The sequence below is a fragment of the Athene noctua genome, chromosome 1 (assembly GCF_965140245.1).
Source record: "Athene noctua chromosome 1, bAthNoc1.hap1.1, whole genome shotgun sequence".
Lineage (NCBI taxonomy): Eukaryota > Metazoa > Chordata > Aves > Strigiformes > Strigidae > Athene > Athene noctua.
In genome coordinates this window covers 12,229,755-12,254,984 of record NC_134037.1, presented here as the reverse complement: position 1 = coordinate 12,254,984, position 25,230 = coordinate 12,229,755, and the positions used below count along the sequence as shown (strand labels likewise).

At 35.9% G+C, this 25,230-nt stretch overlaps 1 protein-coding gene across 8 annotated transcripts in view; it reads right to left on the bottom strand.

Annotated features, from left to right (window-relative positions):
* Positions 1–1,617: 1,617 nt before the first annotated feature.
* The window catches only part of PUM2 (pumilio RNA binding family member 2), a 70,240-nt gene continuing 46,627 nt past the window's right edge, over positions 1,618–25,230 (bottom strand). For 4 of the 8 annotated variants that reach the window (XM_074895575.1, XM_074895576.1, XM_074895582.1 and 1 more), the window contains 10 exons: positions 24,581–24,862; positions 19,510–19,746; positions 12,753–13,020; positions 12,060–12,189; positions 9,978–10,112; positions 9,575–9,712; positions 7,794–7,919; positions 6,709–6,830; positions 5,294–5,486; positions 1,618–4,559 (listed from right to left, as the gene is read on the bottom strand). In XM_074895575.1, coding sequence (XP_074751676.1) covers positions 4,428–4,559; positions 5,294–5,486; positions 6,709–6,830; positions 7,794–7,919; positions 9,575–9,712; positions 9,978–10,112; positions 12,060–12,189; positions 12,753–13,020; positions 19,510–19,746; positions 24,581–24,862 — 1,763 coding nt within the window. In that variant the 3' untranslated portion in view covers positions 1,618–4,427. The remainder of the gene's footprint in view (positions 4,560–5,293; positions 5,487–6,708; positions 6,831–7,793; positions 7,920–9,574; positions 9,713–9,977; positions 10,113–12,059; positions 12,190–12,752; positions 13,021–19,509; positions 19,747–24,580; positions 24,863–25,230) is intronic. The other 4 variants (XM_074895577.1, XM_074895578.1, XM_074895580.1 and 1 more) reach the window with 3 other exon arrangements.

Genomic DNA, 25,230 nt, shown 5'->3' with positions numbered 1-25,230 from the left:
AACCCCTTCTGATGATGGAGTGGGGAAGGCCTGGGCTGCTCTGCCACACAGGAGTGCTGACACCCCAGGCTCATTCTGCAGCATCACTCACATGGCCTCTTCCTGGGTAGCAGGATTTACTACGTTCTCCCAAACCTCTCTAGCCCAGTTCTGCAGACTAGCCCCCAAGGAACCAAGCAGAGCCCTGAGATGGGTATGTTATCCCTGACAGGAACCAAGTTTCCTCCTCCCCAAGCCAAGAGGTGCTTGAACTGGTAATCTCTGGGCACAGGTAGCGCCTGTGTTTCGATACTCTTTACAATCACAGGGAATACTTCAAATTAAAACACTTCAGACAGAATATAAATGCTGTAGCACACACTCATTAAAATGTCTGTGTTGCCCATAGACTAATGAGACCTTGGGATCACTTCAAGTGCTACCAGTACCTTGGTACAATGTGAAGTGCTGTGTTAGCAAACTGACAGACCCTCTCACCCTGTTGTGGGCTGGGGACCAGGGCTGGGACAGCTGAGATCAGATACAGCACGTGGCTTTTCCCTTTCCTTCCTCAAACAGCAACATAGAACTGTGTCATCATTGAACAAAGCTACAAAACAATCTGCCACTCTCAGGATACACACGATGACCAGCCATGCTCTCTGTACAAAATTCAGCATTAGAGCACTGCGGCCAACCTGATGGCAACCATTCAGTAGCAAATTGCTCCTCTGTAGTTAGCTCTGGGTTTTCTCCCAGGTGCATGAATTAGATGCAATCTGCAATTTTAATGACCAGTCACTAGATCTTAAAATGCTTTTGCAGTTGTTCTCTCAGCTTTACTTCCCTGAATGACATGGTAGGAGTTGTTGTCATCTCATTGTTTACCCATTTCCCTAGTTATTAATGCTGAACATCAAACATACTCAGAACAAAACTGACAGATCAACCTAATTACCATGCTACTACACAGTGAGTCACAAGCATCTCCTCAAATACCTGTTCCTTAGAGCAGAGGGAAGTGTGACTAAATAGGTTTCTCCCATCAACACTCTTAAAACATCTAGACATTATGCCCCCAGAAACCTCAACCTTCCCCATACTCTGATGAAAAAGTATCAGTGGATTTGTCAGTGATGGGAGGTAATATTATGGTGGTTCTGTCCATAAGGGGGCACTTAGGTGAGTTATTTTAACACCAAAAAGCAGACTCACTTCCCCTGCAGCTGGGCAGACCATTTTGCTCCACACCTTAAGCTAAAAATGGTCCTTAAAAAAAATCCTGGGCAGTAACAGAAATGAGTGTGGATCCAACACCAGACAGTTAACTATCTCTTATATGCTCAAGAACTCATCCTGGATCCACAGGTGTATGAAGAAACTGGTCATCAGGCTGTAACCTTAACTATACTTTGGTAAAGATTTTGTTGGTAAAAAAAAATATGAAGGTTTAGCTGCTCAAATTGGCCTCTGGAAACTTAATCATCTAATACAGGGTTCTTCAATAATTGGCTAATTCCCAACGGATTACTAGAAATTAGTACCTTTTTGAAGTGGAGCTCCACAGATAGCAAACAAGTCGCACAACTAAGAACACAAAGAATGGCTGGTTTCCTACAGGAAAAACACAAGACCAGATGTATTTCACACAGTGTTATTCACACATTTTCATTTTGATTTTTACAGTATATACATGTGAACATTACATTATTCAATATGAGCCACCCGGAGTCAAACCTAATCAAACCGGTCCATAAACAATCTATATCAAAAAGCAATACTCAAGCAAAAAGTCTAGTGGTTCTACCCAAAGCCTAAAACAGTTTAAAGGAAAACCAGTGATTTTCTTGTTCCTAGACAGAATTTGTGCAACATGATTTCAGGAGAGCAAGTGGAAGATTATGTTCAAGATACTGAAAGCACTACGGATGATAGTTATAGGACTGTTTGAATTCAACCATGGCATGAGTGCTACAGGGCAAAGTACTGGGACATTATCAGTTTCTGCCCAGACATCCCCGAAAGCCTAACTTACTGTCCAACATGTTGAAGGGAATGTTGGCTTGGTGGATTATAACACACAGCCTTTGTACACTGGGCAAAGACAGTCACTGAGGAGAATTAATGCGTCCAAGGAAGTGGCTCAAGTCATCCTTTGTGTGACTACAGGAAAGCTGTGGCTCCAGTGACGGGGCTTGTACCTCTCGAGAGGAATTTTGTGAACTGCCACACAAAAACTACTTGGCAATTAGAACTGTGCTTACTAAAAATAATTAGGCCTGCTACATCGCTTAACGCAGGCACTGAATGACAGATTCAGAAACTGGAAGTTTCAGAACAAACTTTCTCATTTGCCTATTAATGAGTTAATGCTACCATTAAAAAAAGTAGCACCTCAGATGTATGCTTTAATGAGATTTATGTAAACCTGATAGAAACAGTAATATGACAGAATTCCTTATGTAAGTTTATACCACTACTATTTTCTTTCCTCGTGATCAGACCCCTGCCCTAACAGCCTTTTATTTGATCAATGCTCAAGACATTGTTTTCAGACTCTCTCGTTGATCAAAACTTTAGGTTAAGCCATCCAAATGAATGCTTTACACAAAATACTTACTTCAACAACATACAAAGCACTTTCTTTATCTTTCAGAAACTGAATATACAAAGGAAGCTTTTTCCAAAATATTTCCATAGGCAAAGGATTAAAAAGGATTTTAATTATACACATATGGTCACAATTCTGCCTTAAAAAGATCATTGGGAAATGTACATAAGGCCGCTTGTAAATGTACATCATCTTTATGTTACTGTTACAATGTCATATGTCCAGAGAAAAAAATTGACAGTATCATACATATTTGCTTTACGCTGGGAGAAGGCTATTCAAAAATACAGTACTCTTCTGTACAAAAAAATCATGCCACATTTATTAAGATGGAAGAAGCATTGGTTTCTGTGATAACCAAATATTTCAGTCCATTTCTTACTATGCTTATTAACTCGACTTAAAATTTGAACAGATTGATTTCCCAAAGTGTCCATATTAACAGAATCAACAGCTATGTTATAAACAAAACATAATGTTTCTCACAATAGATAAAAAGAAAGCTGGTTCATATTTCTGAAACCATATAAAGATAGAATTTTAAAAAATCACTCTTGATTTGCTGAAATAAATTTACATTATACAACACTATATGCCAGGGGGAGAAAAGGGAATGGGGATATGAATATACACTAAAATGCAAATTTTTGTCCCAAAAAGGGGTAAAACAAATTACATTTACAGCATGAAGGTTTACAAATGTACATCTGTACAACCAAGGTAAGCATCACTACTAAATTAGCAAGGCTTGTAATAAACATCGAAACGAGAGATTTGTTTTCAAACTGTAAACTTACACCTATTAACTACACGCATACAATGCATATATTTATAGGAAGCAAAAAAGCTGAGTATTTAATCAATCATGCTTAAATGTTGAGCTATCAAGTTTACTTTTCAGTGGCCCCTTTTCATCAATACCTATTTTTGCATCTACAGTGAGAAAGCAAAATAAATGCTCAACACTTTCAAATCCTTACAATTCTATATGCAAAATAAAAAAATACAAATCTCTACTCTTCCTGCATTGTAAAACTGACTGTAAAGTTAATACAGGGTTCACTCCTTTTCCAACAGCGTACTTGACTGAGTGGAAGTACCACCATCATTTTAATTCCTCTACCTTGTACAACAATTAAATATATAAGTATATACAGCACTTATTTTTAATACATCGCTAGAGAAAACCTCAGGGCACCTTTTTGAAAAGACTGTATCCATAGCAAGTGTTGAAAGCTAGTCTTTTAACATTTCCATTGTTTTGTTATTCCCTCCTTTAATTTGCTGTGCCCTGTTTATTATTTGGATAGTATGTTGTGAACCACCAAAATACAACTTAACTTTTCAACATGTTAAATAATGTTTATGCAGCTGATCAATTTTAATCTGGTATAAAAGACTTCACACAAAAGGGAAAAATAAGGATTAATTCTATATACAACTCTATAAACCTGTTGTGCTATGATGCTGGGTAGACCTACCAGATTGCAAGCCAGTGTATTAAAAGAATACTGTACTTTTTCCCTTTAAAAACTATTTCAGTGACTTTACAAGGTAAAAATTTACAAAATATGTGACAGCTATTTTGATACAATTACATCATATACAGGCATTCTGTGCTTTGCCAGCCATCCAATCTGATAGGTCTCCGGATCAGGGCTGGAGATTTTTTTTTTTTTTTTAATAATTCACTCCCCAAAAATATACACAAGAATAAAAATTTTACAAATGGATGAACAAAGTCAATAAATAGATTTAAAAAAATCAGAACATTTATAGTTAAGTTGTATGTTTTGATCATTCACAATTCAATTTTTCTTCCATTTCTTTTTGTCTTTTACAGCATCCCATTTGGTGGTCCACCAATTGGCCCCAGATCAGCACTGTTCTTCAGGTAATACTTTTCCAACTTGGCCAGAATATGTTTGCCATAGGTATATTTACGCAGAGTTGTGATGTGGGGTCGAATCTGTAAGAAGAAACCCGTTATTTTTTTTTTTCCTCCCTCAAAGATTTTAAGTAGAGGTTACTAGATTTTAGAAGTATTAGGTAAAAAACATGTCAGAAGCCTGTATTTCAAAACTCTGGAGTTTCTGGGAAGATATAAAATTGGTCATTCTGACTCACCAAACTACTGAAGCACCTGCCACAGGAAGAGGGAGGCAGCCCTTTTGGGGAAGTGCCCTGCTGGTGACTGGGCGAAGCAGAGCTCCTGCAGAATAATACTAGACCCTGTGTTAAACAGCCTGGGGCCACTGTGGCAATAGCACTTTTGTCCACATTTGGATATTCTTAAGGAGAAAATGTGTCCGTATGTTAGGAAGTGTGGGAATCTCAGTTTTAAGGGAACTGTAGAATGGATTTATACCAGCAACCAGTAAATAAAGAAACTTGTATTTCTTCTGTTATCTTAATAAAGATGACAGATACTACATCTTCATGTTAATAGTATTTTCACAGAAAAGCTGGCATAAAGAGAAGAAATTAAATCCAATTTTTGAAACTTTTCTGCAGATTTAAATTTTTAGCTCAGTGCTCAGAGACCTGAATATATTCTACTTTATCAAGATCCACTGGATTTAATGTTTATAGATCAAGTTCTACATTACAGAACTAGTGAGTTTTACATCTAAAGGGATTTCCAAGCAGAAAAATTAGTATAGATAGTATTTCCTGAACCAGCAAAACTATATACAAGTATACCTTGTGCATTATAATCTTCCGCTGAGCAGGTTCAGCCATATCAATCATCTTCTGGACAACATAGTTGGCATACTGGTCCTTCATCATGGTGTATAAGGCACTGTGAGGACCATCATTCTGGCAACAGACCTCATCAATAAGTAGAGCTCTTTCAGCACGAGATGCATGAGTTACACATTTTTCTACCACATTGCTGAAAAATAAGACAAATACATTCTATGACTTAAGATGAAACATTCTTTTGAGTGGCAATTTTTGATTTATCTGAACAGTTCAAGTGTCTTAACGCCACTGAAGAGCGCACTTAAGTCCTGATTTCCAAAGTTTTAGTCTGTAACAATTGAGGAAGTTAAAGGATTATACACTCCTCGAGTAAAAAAAAGTTATTTTCTGATACTTATCCTGTAGGAGAGATTTTTCACTGGACCTACAGTAGATGTACTGGACCTCAGGTTGCAGATATATTCTAGTACATCTATTTGAGTTGTGGGCCCTTTTAAGACACAACAGAGAAAGACAGAAACAAGGCTTCCTGCTTTTTGAATAAAGGAACTTTTCAGAAGCATGTCAAATATTTCTTTTTGTAGAGGAAAACTTTCAGGTAACTCAGGAGCTGGAAGGGACATCAATGCTTGTGAGATAGCAAAGCAATTCAGGTCCTAAGTTTGTGCTTTAGAAATTAAGCACATTTCAAGGAGATGATTATGAACAGTTCTATTTGGGCTAATTAAAATCCAGATAAACTTGCAAGTTGTCATACAATCAATTTTTTAAAAAATGCCCCTATGTCACAAAGCGTTTATGCTTAATGTTGATGACAAAGTCTCACTAAATCATCTAGGATGAATTCTGAGGTGTGTTTTCCTTAGCAAAAGGCAAATAATCTGTACTTCATCAACAAACACAGAAGGATGAGTTTCAGGTTCTAATTTTAAAGTAGTTCAGGAATCCTGTAATAATCTTTGAAACTTCCTAATGCATAAAATCCTTGTCAGGCTGAACCTTCACTTTAAGGCCAGCCTTTTTATACTTGTAAATTGCTTGGCTGGAGTGAGAGACAGTCAGGAAGTCCCACCTTATCGCCATCAGCCTATCAAGCAAGTTCTAGCAGAGCCTTTCACCTGGCTCTGGGGATCATCACATGGAGACTTGGAACCCATTCCCCACACTTGTACACAGTTAACAAAAAACATCCCCATAAACCCATGGAATCTTCTTTGTTTTGCTACAGAACAGCATTTTCCCTTTCCCAAATCTAGTATAAAAATACCACTCTGCAAAAATGTTAAATCTCAGGAGGCAAGTCACACAGCAGAAAAAACCTTATCATACCCTTTCTGTAACACAATAAATAAATCCAATACTACAAGTTTAAAAGGTTAGCAAATCTTTAATGTATGAAGGCTGTGCAATACCTGGCAAATTTGTGCTGACTCAGAGCTAGAACTTTTCCTCTTATTTCTGAAACTATTTTGCTCTTGTCTTCGGGACGACCGTGCTCCAGTACATGTTGAATAACGTAATTTCCGTATTGATCCTGAAAATAAGATGACTTCAATTTTCTTTTGTGTTCATACCAAGTAATCCATACAGCTTTTGTCTATTTGTATAAACTTTCAAATTACTATTTGCATAGATAAGGAAAAATACAATGTCAGCATTACAGAAACAAAGTGATGCAAGAAATATTGCATCAAGAATTACTTAATGGACCACAATTTACATGCAAAATGTAAATAATCTGTAAAACCAGCATTTTGCTAGAGTGCCTTTTATCCTCTTAAAGAAAGAAGTCCTCAAAACTGAGATCATCCTTCTTAAACAGCTGTAATATCTCCTTGAACTTTGGTACCACAAGACAGTTATGTTTTAACTAGAGACTTGTATAAAGGCACCACTGAGAAATAAACTAGACTGTGAATATGTACCAAAAGGCAATTCTTGCCTTTTTATGAGTGGAAAATCCCACTGAAGACCGAGCCACTTCCAGTATTTGAAACTGATTCAATTTCAAAGCCATTTGTAGCATTCTTTTTGTTTGTCTGAGAACAAGACAGTAAATCATGTTGTATAAGCTCTTTTGCCTTCTTTTAGAAAAGATGCCCTTTTTGTGTAAGAATCTGCAATGTTTATATTTTTGACAATGTGTTTAGACATTATTACAAGTTATCTGAAGGACACCTGAATGAATCAAGATAAACTACAAAAAGGCAATCTTTGTAAACAAAAAAATTATACTAATTCTGTACATTTACAATGTATATTCGAAGCTACAGTCAAAAGTGTAAGAAAAAGGCTTTTTATATCTTCTTTGCCTCCCAACTTCCAAATTCTTTTTCATTAAAACTATGGAAGGAAAGAAAAACAAAATATCAATGTCTACAAAAGTAAAAAAAGAGGCAAATGCATTTAAACTATTTCTTAAACTAAGAAATAGGAATAAATTATGACAACAATAGAAGCTCCAAAATGGATTAAAAAAAAGAATATACGCACTAACCTGGACTAGCTGTTCTGTGTGTTGATGCAGTTCTTCTAGGATTGGCAAAGTCTGCTCTGCAGTACAGTGTTCCAAAATACGCTGAATTACTCTACAACCATACGGATGAGTTGAAAGTACAAATACCTTAAAATAGGATTGCAAACCGGAGTTAAATGAACTGGAGTTTACAGATATAGTAATATTACCACGTTCAAAATGGAAATGAATATGCAAGTACTTCTATAAAAAAAAGTTTTGCCTGCCAATATCAGAATTCTATCTCCAGTAGAAGTCATAAAAAGATGAAAATGCAGTTTTTCATGTTCGAAGAACTCCTGTAATTATAAAACTAAGAACCCAGGTTTTCATTATAATGTTTCTAGCTTATTTAGCTGCAAAGGGAAGCTTGGAGGTATGACCCTTAGTTAAGCTTTTCATTTTAGCTTCGTACTTAAATTTCAAATTTTAAAATTGACATTTATTAGGAGTTCAATTATTGTGGCTGATTTTCACTAATTTCATGTTCCAGCATACACAACTGGCTCCCTGTTACAGATAAAAAGTTCGTAAATAAGTATTTAAAACATACAGTCAAAATCCTGCTTGTTCCTTTGGCTTACTTCTCCAGAAGCCACGTTTGTGTTTCAGGGATTAATTCAGGAGATTTAAGAGTCAGTGAACACAGAATCTTGTCTGATTAGACATCGATCTGAACAATGCAGGCAGGTGAAAAAGATACGTATTGTTACATGACATGACTGATGTGTGGTATTTTTCATTTGCCACTTAAATAAAAATTAATAGAAAAATAATTGTTTTTTTTTTTTTTTAAACACATAATGATTTGGAGCTGAGGATGGATGGCCAGTAAATAAACAGTCACATTTTAGTCAAGGGGCTCTACTTACAGTTCAGAAACTGTGTCTCATCTACCCTACACACACTTTTTGATATAAAAAGACCTGACCCTAGAAACCTTGGTATGCCATTTACTACTACATACAACAATAGTTCAGGTATTGCTGTTGTGTAAAATGTGAGAGAAGAATATTGTAGACCTTGTTAAGAAAAACATTTGGCCATCCATTAAAGTAACATTTAGTAACACAGCCAAGTTAGTAACTTTTTACAATTCTTTGAGACTATAAAAGTGCACTTTTGTCTCAGAGTATTAAAATCTTATTTAGCTAGAACATATTCTCTAGCCTGCAGCACAATATCAATCGTATATTAATATAACTTTTTGGGAAAAAACCCAAAACCCCCAACCTTACAAAAACAAATAACACCCCCCTTCACTTAACACTAGCCCATATGTAGGGAACAGATCAGTATATTTCTGCAAAGTATTTACTTAATGATAGACATTCATTGGGAAACACCGAAAGACTTGCAACATAAGCAGCGGAAGAAAACTGAAATTTTAATGAAAAATATATGCTAGAGAGCAAATACTTTTTAATGCATCAAAAATGGCAGTGTTAAATGTTATAGAGAACATTTGAAATGACATATCACAAAACTCAAAACAGAAAGCCTGGCCTTAAGCCAAATACCTCTATGGGTATTTATAATACCACCAAACAGGTCTTTCTAGAGCCTCATCTCAAACAGATTAATCCTTTTACACCATGTTAACTGTCTCTTCAACAGCTTTTACATTTTATTATGCCTTTTTTATCCTACTTAACACAAGCTGACTGCAAAGTGTCAAACACTATCTTGTATATGCAAATAATGGAAAAAGATCTGCAAATCAAAGCAATCCTACAGAAGAGGAAATGAAATGTTGACACTACCTGTCCTTTGAACGCATCAATGATGAACTGGAGTGACTGGGGTTGAACACACTCAATACATTTTTGTACGACATGGTTTCCATTTTGATCTTTAACACATTTCAGAACATGACCATCCAACTCTTTCACCATTTCATTCTGGAAAAAAAAAGATTATCCTTGTCTTTACAATGTTTTTTTTTTTTTTTACTCCTCCCTCAAATTAACATTCCATTTCATTCTAACTGTCCAATCTTCACATTCACTAGTGGTTTACTTGTGTTCTTCAGCGTTTTTATTTAAACAGCTATTTCAGTCCCCAGGACATTTCGTAATGCAGGGAACAATCAACAATTTAAGCAAGCAAGAAGATGGATGCAATAGAAAGAAATAAAATTAAAAAAAAAGTATTGCTCTAACTTACAATTACCTGCTGGTCAGGTGAGATTGACTCAAGTGCTTTCTGAATAACACGACAACCATACATCTGTAGGGCTAACGGCAGAACATGGCCACGGATGCGTGTTGCTAAAGCTAACTTTTGATCCAGGCTTCCAAACTATAAGAAAATAAATATGCTGTTAACAAATGAAGACATACTGCTGCATGATGGAATTTACATGTCAGAGTAAGTACTTCTATGATGTATTACAGGCTTACTGCATGCCTTGAATGATTCTTCCCTTTGTATTTTTGGTGGGTATGTTTACCAGAAGCATTTATTTCCTAATTGCAAAATTTGTAATATTCCACATTCCAGTCACATTACTTGCTATCAAATGCATGACCTTGAAAGACAACAGAAAAAATTGAAGTAGTTTATACTTGCCTGTCTGTAGAAATATTTAAGTGCTATTTAGACAAAGTATACCAGGCAAATTAATTAGAGATTACTATAACATATCAACTCAAATCACATCATCTCTGATGCACTGACCAGTACAAATCTGAGGTATCTTACATCTTGTATACAGTAAGCAGGCTGTAACAGGACGGGGCAGGGGGGGAAAGATTTCAGACCTTGAAGTAGCTTCTTGGTAAGTTCACATAGCCTAAACAACCATTCTTAACATAGGGGCTTCAGGAAATCTAGAAACACTTGGACTTTGCAAAACAAAAATCAAAATGCTTTTGTACACTGGCTGTATTAGAGTGTAGTTCAACCAAAGTTTTTTGGCAGTAGCTAATTCCTGCCCATATTATTCACTCCACTGTGCTGTTAAAACCTTCTGTGCTGCTCCATGTTTAGCAGAGTAGAAGCCAGTCAATCTTTCTAATAGACATAACCCTGCTCCCAGATCCCCACACAAGCTCCTGAGGTGGCACAGTACAAGCGATCACGCTGAAGCGATCACCTGGACAATCAGCTGGGTGACACCAGCAACATTCATGCAGCACTGCTGAAAACTGTCAAGCCCCACACTTGTAATCACCTAAGACACTGAACAAAGCCGAAACAACTCCACCTTCCTACTTAAATAATGAACTAAGTCCCTTACTACACCTAAGACCTAGTACACTTTTTTCTTGAGAAGTCTTCTGCAGAATTAAGATGAAAACACTCAATTGACAATGATTATCTATGTATCCATCCAAACTAACATTAAGGAAAAAAGGGCAGTTGATGATCCTTTGAGCAAGATCAAGATCTTATACACCATACATTAGTCATGCTTTTCAGAGCATATTTTGATTTGTAAAAAAACCAGTATCAATTAAAAAAAAGTGAGCCCTTTGTTTCCTAGATTACTCATTAAAAATTATGTTTGTGTTTACAGCAACCATCTTTCTTATTAGACCTTTTCCAGCTTCACCTTCTACACACCCGGATACTTTGATATGGTCCTTGATTTAAAGTACACTATGCTAGATACCCTTTCTACATAAAACTTTTTCCAAGAGACAGGTAATGCTTTTTCTTCAAAGTCAAATCTTATAACTCTTTGATAATGTGCTTTTTTTAACCCCATAGTTTTTAACAAAAACCAAAACTGTTTTACATACTAGTTTTAGTCATACTGGATGTATCTTATGACACCCCTTCCTCAAAGTTCTTCTGCCTCAACACATGTGAGTTTCTTCATATACAGCACTGGATGAAGTTCACACATATATTTATTTGGATGCAAGTGCATTTTCCAGACCCACTCTTCATGAAGATGCAGTAACCAATAAAAAGTATCCTTCAAATCTTTAAGTTCCCCATCATCTGCTGAAAGTCTCTGTAAAGTACGGTAAAAGGCTGGCAAAGCCTGAGTGTGCAGCCTGTACATTTATCAGTGTTCACCAATATATGCGCCACTGGTATAAAGAGAAACTGTGCCCATTGTGAAAAAAAGGCAGAGGATACAGAACAGAAAACACGTGTGCAGTGTTACATGCTTGGGTTTTGTGGTAAAAGTCCAGTAGAATTCTGCTATGATGTTAAGAAAAAAACAATTACATTTAATCAGATTTTACAGCATTTCATTCGCATTTCTGTTCATACACTTAGTGTTATGCGTACCTCAAAGAACTTCTGTATTACATAGTTTCCAAACACATCAGTCATCAATTGATATGCTGCTTGCAGGATCTCATTAAATACCATCTGGCGCTCAGCTGGAGTAGCTCTCTCCAGCTTTTGCTGTATAAATCTAAGTGCAAAAAAAGGTACATTATGTTTTACATAAACAACAGGAAAACCTCTCAAACACTGTTTCAATGAGACACCTCAAAATTCTAAAGCAAGTATTCAACATTTATAAAACTTATTAAAATGAAAGTAGTGCCTTTACATATAAAAGGATACATTTTAGTGAAATTATACTTAGAAACTTTCATTTGAAAAGGATTAAGGATGAAAAGAATAACAATAACTAAGTACCTGATGATGTATTGCTGAAAAATGGTTTTACATTCCATATGCCAGACACTTTGTTTTCTTAATCAACGCCTTTTTGATACCTAAATACTAGAGTTTACGAGTCTAGTTATGAGGCTATTTCTACACTGAGAACTTCTACAAGCATCTAAATTCATACTACTTTTATAATGAAATCTCCTAGAGAAGAAAAAGGTCAGTTTAAGAGCATGTGCTCCAATTAATGGCATACTTTGTATTAAGATGACTACCAGCTCATTCAAATGTTTGATGTTAATATAACAATATCAAAGCAGTAAAATAATATTAAGTTATTAACTTTACTATAATAATTACCTAGAACCATGCTGGTCTTGGGAAAATTCAACAATATGCCCAACAAGGTCTCTTAGTTGAAGGTTAGGGAAACGATTGTTTCTGAAATCTTCCAGCAATCGACTACGTCCAGAAGGCATAATATCAGACCTACTGTAACGAAGGCGTGAAGGAGGGAAGAGCTGACTGGTGGAGCTAAAAAGACTGGAGGTACTTGCCGCACTGCGATACTTTGCTTCAGCTCCAGGTGCTGCAGAAATATAGCGACCACTACCATTTGTCAGTCCTCCTACAAGTAAGCAGTTCTGTCAGTAAAAGCCATAAGGAAAATAAGCAACAGCAAAACAGTAAGTGTACTAGAACTACGGATACACCCTGGAGCCAAAAAAACCCAACAGTGTTGCCTTGTTATTTATATTTACCTCATTACAGTTGGAGGAGTTAGATAGCTTTATCTTCCAGTAAATAAAATCATTCTCCTCCTCATTTATATTTTATGTGAAGGGCACCAGGAAAAGAAATGTAATTAGAAGAATATAATGAAGCAGATAAAGTGAGCACTCACTCAGACTTGCAGAAAGTTTAGAACTGAGTGGGCCTTAGTTTAGTGGGCAGATTTCCACTTCACAGGTAATACTGACTTATACCCCTGTTAGCAGTCTCAAAGTTAGCCAATTGTTTCAAAATAGACCATGAAATCTGAACTACCCTTCAGTCCCTACTGAGGTACCTTTCCAACTTATAGTGTGAAAGGGCATTTTTGGGGAGGCATACATGGTGCCTCTTGTCATGCTGTACCTGTTCTGCAGGGTATCTGATGACTTCAGCATCCCAGGCTTTCAATCTGGCACCTCTTGTAAGCACTAAATGTGTCAAATTTCAAACCAGGTAACTAAGAATGCTCTACTTAATTCTAAAACAACCGAAAATGTATCAAACTGAAGTTCCTTTTAACAACATAAAGTCCTCTCCTTGCTGCAAAAACATTCATCACTCTCATTACATTTCCTTACTTTCCAAGAACTGAATTGCCTTCCTATTTTTAGATCATACTCCTTTTTGCTAGTGATTCCACCTACAGCTATCATCATCTCAGAGTCCTGTGAATCTCTCCTCACATACTGCTCTCTAATCAGTTTGTCACTCTGAACTCCTCCAGCAGGCCTCTCTCCCCTCCACTTTACAATAGACTGCAATTACCATAAGCATGCAAACAAAGCATTTTTCCCAACTACAGTATGATTTTAAAAGGGATACTGCTACTATACTACAAACAGAAATATTCAAAAACAACTCCCACTTAGAAACCTCAACTCTACTTAAAATACCCAAACAAAACCACAACCTAAAATTACTGAGTATGAATTGGAAAAGGGAAGAATTTTCAGTTTCCTTATCTAGAAAGTGACATAGTAACTGAAAGCCCTTTCAAAGTCAACAGAAGAAATATCTACATTTGAATTTAAAATAAATTGCAGTATGTGCTGTTTGAATGGTGCTCTATTACAAAATTAATTAAAAAAAAAAAAAAAGAAATCAGCTGACAGTGCCCCAGCCAAGCCTTCTTTTGGTTCAAAGTATTTACATGGCCAGGCAACAACAGTGTTACAGTGGGCTGGTAAAGTATGTTTTTTGAAAGGTCAAGTTGCAGTACCAGACTCTGAGATGTTAGTGCTCTGCAAGACATCATCAAGCATCACTTTTATTGCATTGGATAGGATTATGTCCTAAAGTAGAAATAATTAGTATTCATTTTACAATTAGTTTTCAAAATTCAGTGGTAAGAATCAGTAAAGGATCAGTAAATACTTTATACACTAGTTTTCTTCTAAAGCCTCTTAATTCTTTAATGCCAGAAAACCCAAGTTTTCTTAACTATCATTTTTAGTTTCCATTGACAATCACTATTTCTAGAAAAGAGCTGACAGTGACATGATACTAACAGACAAAAGGAAAAAAGAAACCCAACATTCTGCAGGTAAAGCAGTATGCAGAGTGATACTCTACATTAATTTCTCTTCTAGGAACGGCCTTCTAAAGAACAAAAAGTTGTGCACCTGAAATTATGGTATTTCTCATCTAGATTATTTAAAGATATGAATGAAATCCTAGCTTCCCTGTAAATGCTGTGCAGTAACACTATACAATGCCAGGAGAGGGCAGCAGAGCCCGTCTAAAAGGAAGTCTTGCACACTACGTGTCTGATGTAGCTGCTCTATTGCTTCACTGATCCCATGCTCAGTTCTGTGCCAAAAAGAAACAGGGTAAATACGATAGTTTTGATTATCTGCTCACAAACACCATGGCTGTAATTACTATAAACAGCCATGGAATGGCACATGTGAATCAAGAATTGTTTCAGCATTTATTTTCTTTTTTTCGTAAACTGAGCCTTCATGCAAGTATAAATTAATATGACAATTTATCCAGCAATCAAAACAGAAATTAAGAAACTTAGTAGCATTTAACAGATATGCTATATAGGTGTAGTAGAAGTGCATGTATACAATATATCTTTCACTCAGGACTATCCAGCCTTTCTTCAGTCTAATTTAGGAACCATCCCTTTCAAAGACTCATAAGACAACTATGCTGCAAGTAAGAGACTCCTGTCTAGCCTGTGAAACTACTTCAGACAGTCACGTTAAGCAGGATCATAATACAGGAAGGCTGAAAACATATCCACTGTGCCTAGAAGAACCTGTCATACTTCAAAAGCACCAAGAAAGCTTAACCTTGTAAAACCCTGGACACAATTATAAAAACCAGTGCTTTAGTAGGTAATTATCTTTTCTTCTCATGTAATTTTATTACAGCAGCAGTGTTACAACTCAGTGGCAACTTTGCAGATTTGAAAAACAGTAAAATCCCCCAAAATAAAAGTGCATTGTCATAGATATTTATTATATGCAGATATACTATTGTATACAATGGACTATTTTCTTATATACTGTACTCATTACCTTCTCAGTCCAAAACCACCAGATCATTAGTGTGGACATTAAGGACACCTGGTCTCCTTCCTGAAAACTTGGTGTGAACAGCTTAGAAATGAAAAACTGACATCTAAATTCTATAATAGTTACCCAAATCCTCCTGGTTAGCCTACCACATTCCCATGCTCTTCAAGAACTCAGGACACTTGTTTTACAGATTCTGATTCCAAACTAGAAAGGTGACAGCCTAGGTCTTATAAATTATTTGGAGAACATCCCTACTGAATAAACCACTTAGTCAAAAACGAAGTTTCAGTGCAAACACTGAAGTTTTAAAAGACTGTTATCAGGCATCAGTAGTCACACAATTACAAACTGCTGGGGAATAAAGTGTGCAGTTCATTCTTCAGATAATCACTTCTGATCTCATAAAACAGAGATCTCCAATGCAATGAATAATAGCTGTTTTACAGTTTAATTGAATCTAAATCCCTGTGGCTAGTCCATAGGGAAGAAGAGGCACAGAGGTATACAGGGGCTATAGACAATCTGAAACAGAGCTTTACTAAGCTTCAAGGACACAAGGCATGTTAAATTGCTAACTCCTTAAGATGAATGACATATTTAAAGAAGAACATGAAAAATATTAAAAACTAGACCTAGACACATTTATTTTGATAGCATTAGTCTGTTAGTACTTATTGCCAAAGTATTTCTTCAACTGTTTCTAACAAGACATAAAACAGATTTACTGCACAGTAACTGTTGTTTAAATCAGTCAACAATATTATTTTCTAGAGAAATACATATGAGTATACGAACACTTTAAACTTGATTTCTACGAATATTTGCTCATCTGTAAAAAAGTAGCTTAATCTCATCCTCAGCTAAAAATTTCATCTTCATGTGGGAAATCAGATTACACATATATGTACACATATATGCATATATATGTATGTATATTTTATGAATCAATGCAAGTGCTTATTACGCCTGGTTTACCGAAGCCCTACAGAGTAGGTACACAGCAGAGGCAATGCAAAGTTCCCCACAGTCTTACCAAGGGGCCTTTACTTTTACCCAGAATGACAAATTCTGAAGATAAAACAGCAATCTAAGCTACTAACAAGCTTGGCTTGCAACCATAGAAAATAATTACCACAAAAAGCCCAGACTTAAAAAATCCTACTCTACACCAAATTCTTAAAATGCTGCAATGTACTATCAGAGTAAGCACTACTAATCTAAAAGGATTTTTTTAACATAGGAAAAATCCTTCCTCTTGCAGTTTTTTGTCCCTGGGAGTGAAAGGGTAGTTCAAATTCATGACCTTACTGCTCCAACTGATTACAGTAAAGAAGCAGTTACAGACAACTGACAAATCTCTTCAAATACAGGAAAACTGACACTAGACAAAGTAATTAGCACATTCCGATTTCAGGATGTTGGATATGAGTTGGTGAGAAGAGAAAAACAGTAAAATATCACAAAATTCTTGTAAAAGGGAAATTGGTCTTTTAAGCTACAAATTGCAGCAGTGTCTGACAAAGGGGTTATAAAACCATGCACCCTTTCCCAGTGTTGTGCTCTAGGATTCTGATGGCTGAAACAGGAGCAACCGAGTTTGATGCCCATTTTAAAACAGGAGTTAAACTTAGCTGAACCTGTTGATATAAGCAGGCAGGACAACAAGTTTTGAAGGTGGAGGGAGAGTTGCATTTGACAGGCATTATCAGAATACCAATGGAAACTGCATGCAGACATGAACTTACAATGTTGTTCTACTCTGAAAAGTGACTATGTGATAATCATACCCTTTTTAAAATATACTCCTTGTTTGATTTCAGGTGTAACTTCCTATTTGGTGAAAATGCTTTGCCTTTTTGTTTTTATTTTTTATATGTGAGAACAAAACAAATGCTTCCAAGAGTGGTTGATGAACACACCAGAATAAATTTAACAGCACAATTAACTGCAGAAATAGTCTTCAACTTTTTCCAATGGTGCACCTTGGATGTAACTGCGCAAAGATATAACACAGGGCAGAGTGCAGGAAATGCTAAAAAAAACTACTGCATTTTTGTGGAAGCAAAAATCCAACCTCAATTTCCAAATTCAAACTGATTTAGTAAGGTAGCAAAAAGTTTACCCATAACCAATCAATCCACTTAATTTGGAAGATGAAGAGGCAGAACACATGAAAAGCCAACAAGTTTGTGTCAATTTTCAGAGTACAACTGTACATTCTGCCTTTACAGACTGATCTAATACAGGATTTTAACAAACTATTATGCTTAGTTCACACTGCCACACAGTCTGAAAAGGATTGAAATCCAGTATATAACAATTTCTGCTGATAGAGGTAATCCTCTATACTGATCGCAGCTTATTTTCCCAGAATTGAAAAGTCTTTTTAATATTCATCAAATGTGAAACAACATAAAACTTTAAATGTTTTGAATTTTAGATAATGCCTTCCAAAATTTGGTTTAAGTATAGTTTTCAGTAGTATGAAAACTATCGTGAGAGTACTTCGAAAAGAAAGACAGAAAAAGATTTCCATGATAACCCCATTGTCAGATGTTCAGAACTTTCTCAAAAGCCTCCATTTGGGCTGAAACTTTCCATGCTTGGTCTCAGCCCAAAGGTGCACTTTGTAGACCTGAAAAAGGAAAAAAGGTAAGTAAAAAAAATAAAATGTGCTGAAACATCCCCTTGCCCAGTTTTACTTTGGGTATTCAGCACTTAACCACGAAAGGGATACTGAACTGTAAATGTAATATATTTAAATTACTTTTAACCTTGTTATACAAATCACACATTTTTCACTTAAAGTGTATTCTGGTAGGCACTTTTAAATTTTTTTCCTGTTTTATTTGCACTAACAGAAGTACAGGGGATTATGTTGCCTGTTACATGCACAAAACTGCACTGAATAGTTACTGGAGCACCAGGCAACTCAATCTCGTTGAGTATATCCAGTTTCTTTGTATGACTTTAGCATCCAAATTAAATGACCACAGAAAAGGGAAAAAGTGTTAAGTTTATCAAGCAACCTCTGGTCAGAGGCACTATAGTCTAAATATACTACAGGCTGTGGTGGGGTTTCTTTAGTTTTTTTATTTTATTTTTTTTTTTTTTAAAAAAAGCTTGACCTCCCGTGTCATCTAACTAGCTCAAAATTTTTCTAAAAGATTATTATCATCATTCTTTAAAAAAATGCATCCAATAACAGAGAGCCACCACTGACAAAGCCTTTGCTACTTCTTTCACAAATGCATTTTCTTTTTTTCCCCCGGCCTGGTGATAAACTATTGTCTTCCTGGCAAAGCATCTGGGCCATGAGCTAGTAGCCTCACTGATCCAAAAAACAACCTTTCAATACATTTTACATTGACAGCTTTGCTCATTTTTCTACTTTATCACGGGAAGGGGCAGCAGCGGAAGTCACTAAGGTTAACACAGTTTCACCTTAAAATGTCCTTGAAGTGGTAATACACTGAAGTAGAAACAAAAATAATGCACCTTTGCTTGTCATACTGTAGAAACATAATACAAAAAGGACCAATAAGTCTTACTGGGCTCTCTACTGGGCTTCTGCAAGGGAAGAAAAAACAACTGTTGGCCCAATACTGCAAAAAGCTGAGTGCCCTCCACTGGCAAATCAATGAGCATTTGAGCGTGCTCTTCACCTTTCAGGAATGGCCCCTCTTCATTACAAAACTGTTTAACAGCAAAGGTAATGTGACATCTCTTATGCAACATATATTTTACACATAGAAATACATACACACATACAAACAAAAAGTGTTTTTTTGGTTTTTTGTTTTTGGTTTTTTTACCTAAATGCAAACTGGATGAGGATCCATGTGATGAAAGTGATGGCGGTGGCGTAAGTGAATGTCCTGGCGTTTGGCTTGGCAGAGGCATGCCTATTGGACTTGGAGAGGAGGAAAATCCCAGACTATTGTAAAATGGCTGCCCTATGGGTGCTAGGCTGCTACTAGATCTTTTGTACAAGTCAGAGCTAGTAGATAGAGAATCTCTCCTTGTGGCACTACTACTTGCAGAACTGCCAACTGAAGAAGAAATAAAAAGACCCTAATTACACAGTGTCAACTGAAAAAAACCTATCCCCAACTACAGCTGGGCAATAACAGATGCGATCACAATAATTACAGCAATCGTTATGACAAAGACAATTACTGTGATAACCACACATACTTTTAAGTAAATCTAAGTGGGTATAAACATACCACTGATAAGTAATTTCAACAATGCCCATGTCTTTCAACATTTCATTCTAGACTTCTCACAGCAGTATTGCAGTACTCCGTTTTAACCGCCTGGCTTCAGGCTTTGGGACAAATATGGAATTTATGAGATTAGATTACACTGTCAGTTTATAGAATAAATGATTCTAAAAATATTTCCACTAAATTGTTTGATAAATTTTTTTTCCACTGTAAATTATTAGTCAGACAGTGATACTCGATTTTAGGAAAAAGGCTAGAGAAAATGGATTGTTGTTTAAGGGTTCAGAAAATAATTTATGTTTCTGTTCAGCTGTTTCTGAACTTCCTGTTGTTTGTGAACCCCTCTCACCTGTAGGAAAAAAACAACTACTTAAAATTCCCTACGAGAATTATGGTTCTTAAAGAAGTGTTTTGAAAAGATATTATAAAGACAGAATATGCTAAGAAGAGGAGGCAGAAGCAGAGCAGAGACAGGAAAATTCAGGTGAGAAACTAAAAATGTAATTTTACTGCTACCAGTATTTCTGAAAGTCAAATTAGACTAGAAGCTTTGGATAACAGTGTATTAGTGAAGGACTGGTTATCCTGCACAGCATCATTCAGCAGGGCGATGAACAGTCTAGGATAAATTAGGAGAATAAAAAGTTTTTAGAAATGTTAAATTCTAGTATCTGTTGCATACTAGTGAAATATGAAACTAGAGTGCCTATTTTAAACACTGGAACATTCTTATGAACAAAACCAAGATTATGGACATTTTGATAACAAAGATGCTTCTTAAACTGAATTTGGAAAATTTATTTCTACTTCAATTTAAAAAGGAAAAGGTCAGAATTTATACTTCCATAATCTTTACCTGTGTCAGGTACCTTCCTATTAAAGCTGGCAGCATGGCCCAATATAAAGGTCGCCTGATACTTCCCATTTTAAGTTATTACTTTGTTTTCTCATAACATTAGCAACTTGACTAAAACTTTTCATGGCACGTATGTGCTTGGACCAAATTTTTCAACGTAGTGCTGCACAAACAACACTGCCATTTCAGAAAAATAGGCAAGAAAGAATGCTTTATCCTTGGCAAAATAATCCATCTACCTATTATATGAGAACTTTCACGCACTCAGACCAATATGCTAGCAACAGGAGACCTTTATTTTCATGCTCTCTGAGCAAAAATCTTAGCAAAATCACAGTTCATACAAGTTCAGCACAGATCTGCTACAGACTCAGCTGAAAACTGAAAACTTCTGCCCATATGTGGCACATCTGAGATGGCTGATAAAAGGTTTTCCCTGCAATTGAACTTTCAGGCTTCTGTGTGCCATGCCAAAAATGGGACTCTGAAACTGCTGTCCAAGATCCCATCTTGTGTTCGAAAGGCCCATCAGGCAGTGTGGTAAGGAAGTTTTCTACTTCAAATGCAGAGGAGACAAAAGCCAAACACAAGAAATAGACCAAGGAAAGAGGAAAAAAAGAAAAAAGAAAAGAAACAAGAACCAGGAAGAGAGAAAGGTCAGACAAAGGAGCCAACAAGAAGACTGCAAGAAAAACTAGCAAGCACTTTCAAAACCAGTGGGACTGAGGATGAAAAGAAAGCAGATTTGAAGAAATGTTAGGCCATAGAAGGTGTACGTGACTGTGGGGCAAAAAGACTGGAATAGTAAGCGGATGATGGGAACATCACACAGTACAAGCAGAAACATATTTGGGAGGGGAAGCAGGATATAAATGTTGCCTAGAAATTGGGAAGGAAGACATACTAGAGGAGAAGCCAGAAGGAAAAGATACTGGACTAACTAGGCAAGGATACTAAGAAATCAGAAGAGCAAATTAAGGCAACAGTTGAAAGAAATCTCAAGATTTGAGAGTAGCTCTACAGGTTCTGGCTCAGCTAGTGAACCATGTGAGCGTTAATACAATGCTACATGATGGATTGTTATTTTTTTCCAACTATGAAAAAAACCAAAGCAAACTTCAGCTTTCTTTCAGGGTTTCTTACTCAGCTAAATTACTACAGCTTAACAAGTTACCGTGAACCAGCTGAGCTGCATTTTCACACACACATAAAGCTCACAAAAACCAGAAGATAATTAGAATTAGCTTACTCTTCTTCACCACTGTCTAAACTAATGCAATTATTTGACACTTGTTACAAGCCAGAAGAAGGCATGTGGAAAGCTGACAAAGTTGATCTAATTGTTAGCTACCTGTTAAGCTGCAGTAACTTAATCATGTACCTAAACCTTTAAAATGAGTATGAATAACCGTGATTATAAAAGAGCAGAGACTGTAAAGTACATACAGCCATTTACATGGTATGCTTGCATCTTCCTGTTTTTACTTTGTTGTACAGTTGTTCAGCTAAGACATGCTCACCTTTGCATTTTTTGCAGAGGTGTGTGGTTTTTTTTCCCTGCAACAACCAAAAATGTAAGGGCAAGGTCTGTATTGTCATCTGTCAGTCATCATGGCTATATTTTAACTGAAATTCAACCTTTACAACTCACTGAGGGGAGTTACAAAGAAGCCAAAACTTCAGCAGATAAAAAATTAAACTTGTTTTTAATTTGCCTCAACATGCATTAACGCCATTTGTATGAATACTCATATCTGCGTAATTCAATTCATATATACATACATACAGCTCAGAACTCTTAAAAAATTAAATAACCAGGAAGCATTTAAGTGGCTGTTACGGCAAGTACAATTTATACTTGGCAGAAGGGCACTTTCAATATACTTTTATTCCAATAGTACTACTAAAAATATTTCAGGTTTAGATAGCACCTTTCATCAGCACTTCTCAAACTGCAAAAGCATAGGCTTCCTGCTTCTCTGTGGAATCTACCATGCTAATTAAATCACCTAGGATACTGCTGCAAGATTTCAGCATATGCTGTCTATGCTGAAGACTTTGTATAAAGCTCTGCAACTGACCTTTGCTACAAGAAAAAGGCTTAATTTGTGCCAGAAAGAACTATGCTGATTCTTCTTAAGTAGATACACAACTAAAATTTGTGTTCTACAGAGGTCCTTGTGACAAAGCTGGATAAAGACTTTCATGACTTAAAACTATGCTATCTAGAGACTTAAAATGGGTGCACTGCATTAAATATGCAGATATACTTACCACCACTATCTATCATTTAAATGAAACTGTACCTAGAGCAAAACACAGCTGCTAAGAATTCACTGAAATCCTACAAGTACCTCAGGAAAAATTGTATTACAAAATACAGCACCCGGCTAGCACAATTACTTTGTAAATAAGATTTACCTGCTGTGGTGCTATGGAAAACTAAAAAAATCCTACACAACTGTGAGTAGTGTCTCTTTTTTTTTTTTTTAAATTGAAGACAGTATGTTTAAAGTCTCCTACTCCACTCTTTAAAATCAGATATTGGAGAGGATCAGTGTAAAACTTGATTCTGTACTTCCTAACATTAGTTGCTGAAGTAAATAATTTTTCAGATTATTTCATTAAAAACACCACCAAGAAAAAAAATCTCTGTGTTGGTACACAGTACATCTGATGTCACTATTCACCTCCATTTAGCTACCAAGAAACTGGTATCATGTTTTAACACTGAAGGGTGTGTTCCTCCTTCTGTTTTTCCAAATATTAAACTATCTTGTATTCTTCAATATATTAAGCTATATTAATCTTCACTTTTAATTTCTTTCAACTTTTTTTTTTTTTTTTAAATTTCCCTTAGGGCATTTAAATTTTAAAAAATACTGTTAAAGAACATAAATTTCCCCCAATTTCTACCCATCTGCAAGATACACAAGATTATAAACATGCTCCACTGATTTCATTAAAATAATAATAAGCAATTCAGTGCTGTAACTTAAGACATTAATAGCCAAAAGAAATATTCTTTAGAAAAGATATTTTGCTTGCCTTACTAATACTGAATCTGAAGTATAGAAAACCTACCTTGCATGTTTAAAAACTGTGTGAATAAGAAATTTCTGCTATAGAGCAGAAACATGATGGCAACATCAATTTTATTTTTTTTAAATACAAACACGTTGATAATATTTAGGAGCATCTGTTAAAAATAATTTAAGGCCCCAAACTTGCACAGAACTACTAAGGCTTAACTGTATCTAACATTAAACCTACCAAAGTTAACAAGGACTATTCTTGGGTATTAATTCTTTTCATTTTATAAATCCTATAAAAAAATGTTATGGAAACAAACATTTCAATATTAGATCAAATTTAGAAAGTCATATGTTATTTAATCTTTTTTTTTAAATTAGTAATTTTCCTGCAGTGAAAACCACAAAAAATGCATATCTGAAACGTCATCCATTGTTATTTTAAGCACAGAATTAAGACTTTCTAGAAAATAAAAATTTCTAAAAACAGTAACAAACTTCTGGGGCAGCGTACAGTGCTCAATACGGAAAAGTATTCTGAAATTATCTACGACTACAGGGTATTCTTTAAAAATGTATCTTGTATACAGAGACCAAGTGAATGTAAAAACCCCTTTTTCTTCCCCTATAATTTGTTTTACACTTGAATAACCTACTTTTGCATTCTTTTTAGAAATGTATGTGTATATAATATGTCTGGATACAGATACATTTTTTTTTGGTTAACACAAAAGTCTCACAGAATTTCCTCACTATATTAACAACCTACCTGATGAGCCAAATCCACCAAGTGCAGAGCCGATAGCTGCTCCTAAAGAGCTGCTACTTCCAAAGCCAAGGGATGTGCTTCCTGGTTGGCCAGGACCATGTGAAAAAAGGGAACTGCTCTGGGAGTTACTGGTCAAAGAGTTATTGCCATAAAATGAATTGGACTGTAGGCTACTATTTGTTTGCTGTTGCTGTTGTTGTGGCTGGGCACCAAGTGGCCGAAATAGACCGTTCGTGGCTCCCGCGAGATTGTTTGCTGTTCCTCCAGCTGAAGCAGCTGCAGCTGTAAAACACATGTTTTCAATCATAATTACTCTCTCACAACATTTCTGACTGAAAATGGACTATTCATATCTAAATCATATTTTCTTGAAACCCTCTTAAACAAGTAGATATTCACATATTAAGGGACTAAAAGAGATTTCATAGTATTACAGAGTCTTAATTACCCAAGGGAGAAAAATTAAGACAGCATATGTTGTAGGCTAATCAAGGCTGTAAAACTGTTACTGTAATTGAGGGAATTTTCAGTGTAAACATATAAGACATTACTGTTTACTGAACTGTACTTTTATATCCAAAGTTGCAATAGCAGAATTGCAGCTAAGAGTCAAAGACATCTTCAGCTACTCATATCAGAAGTGTATTCTG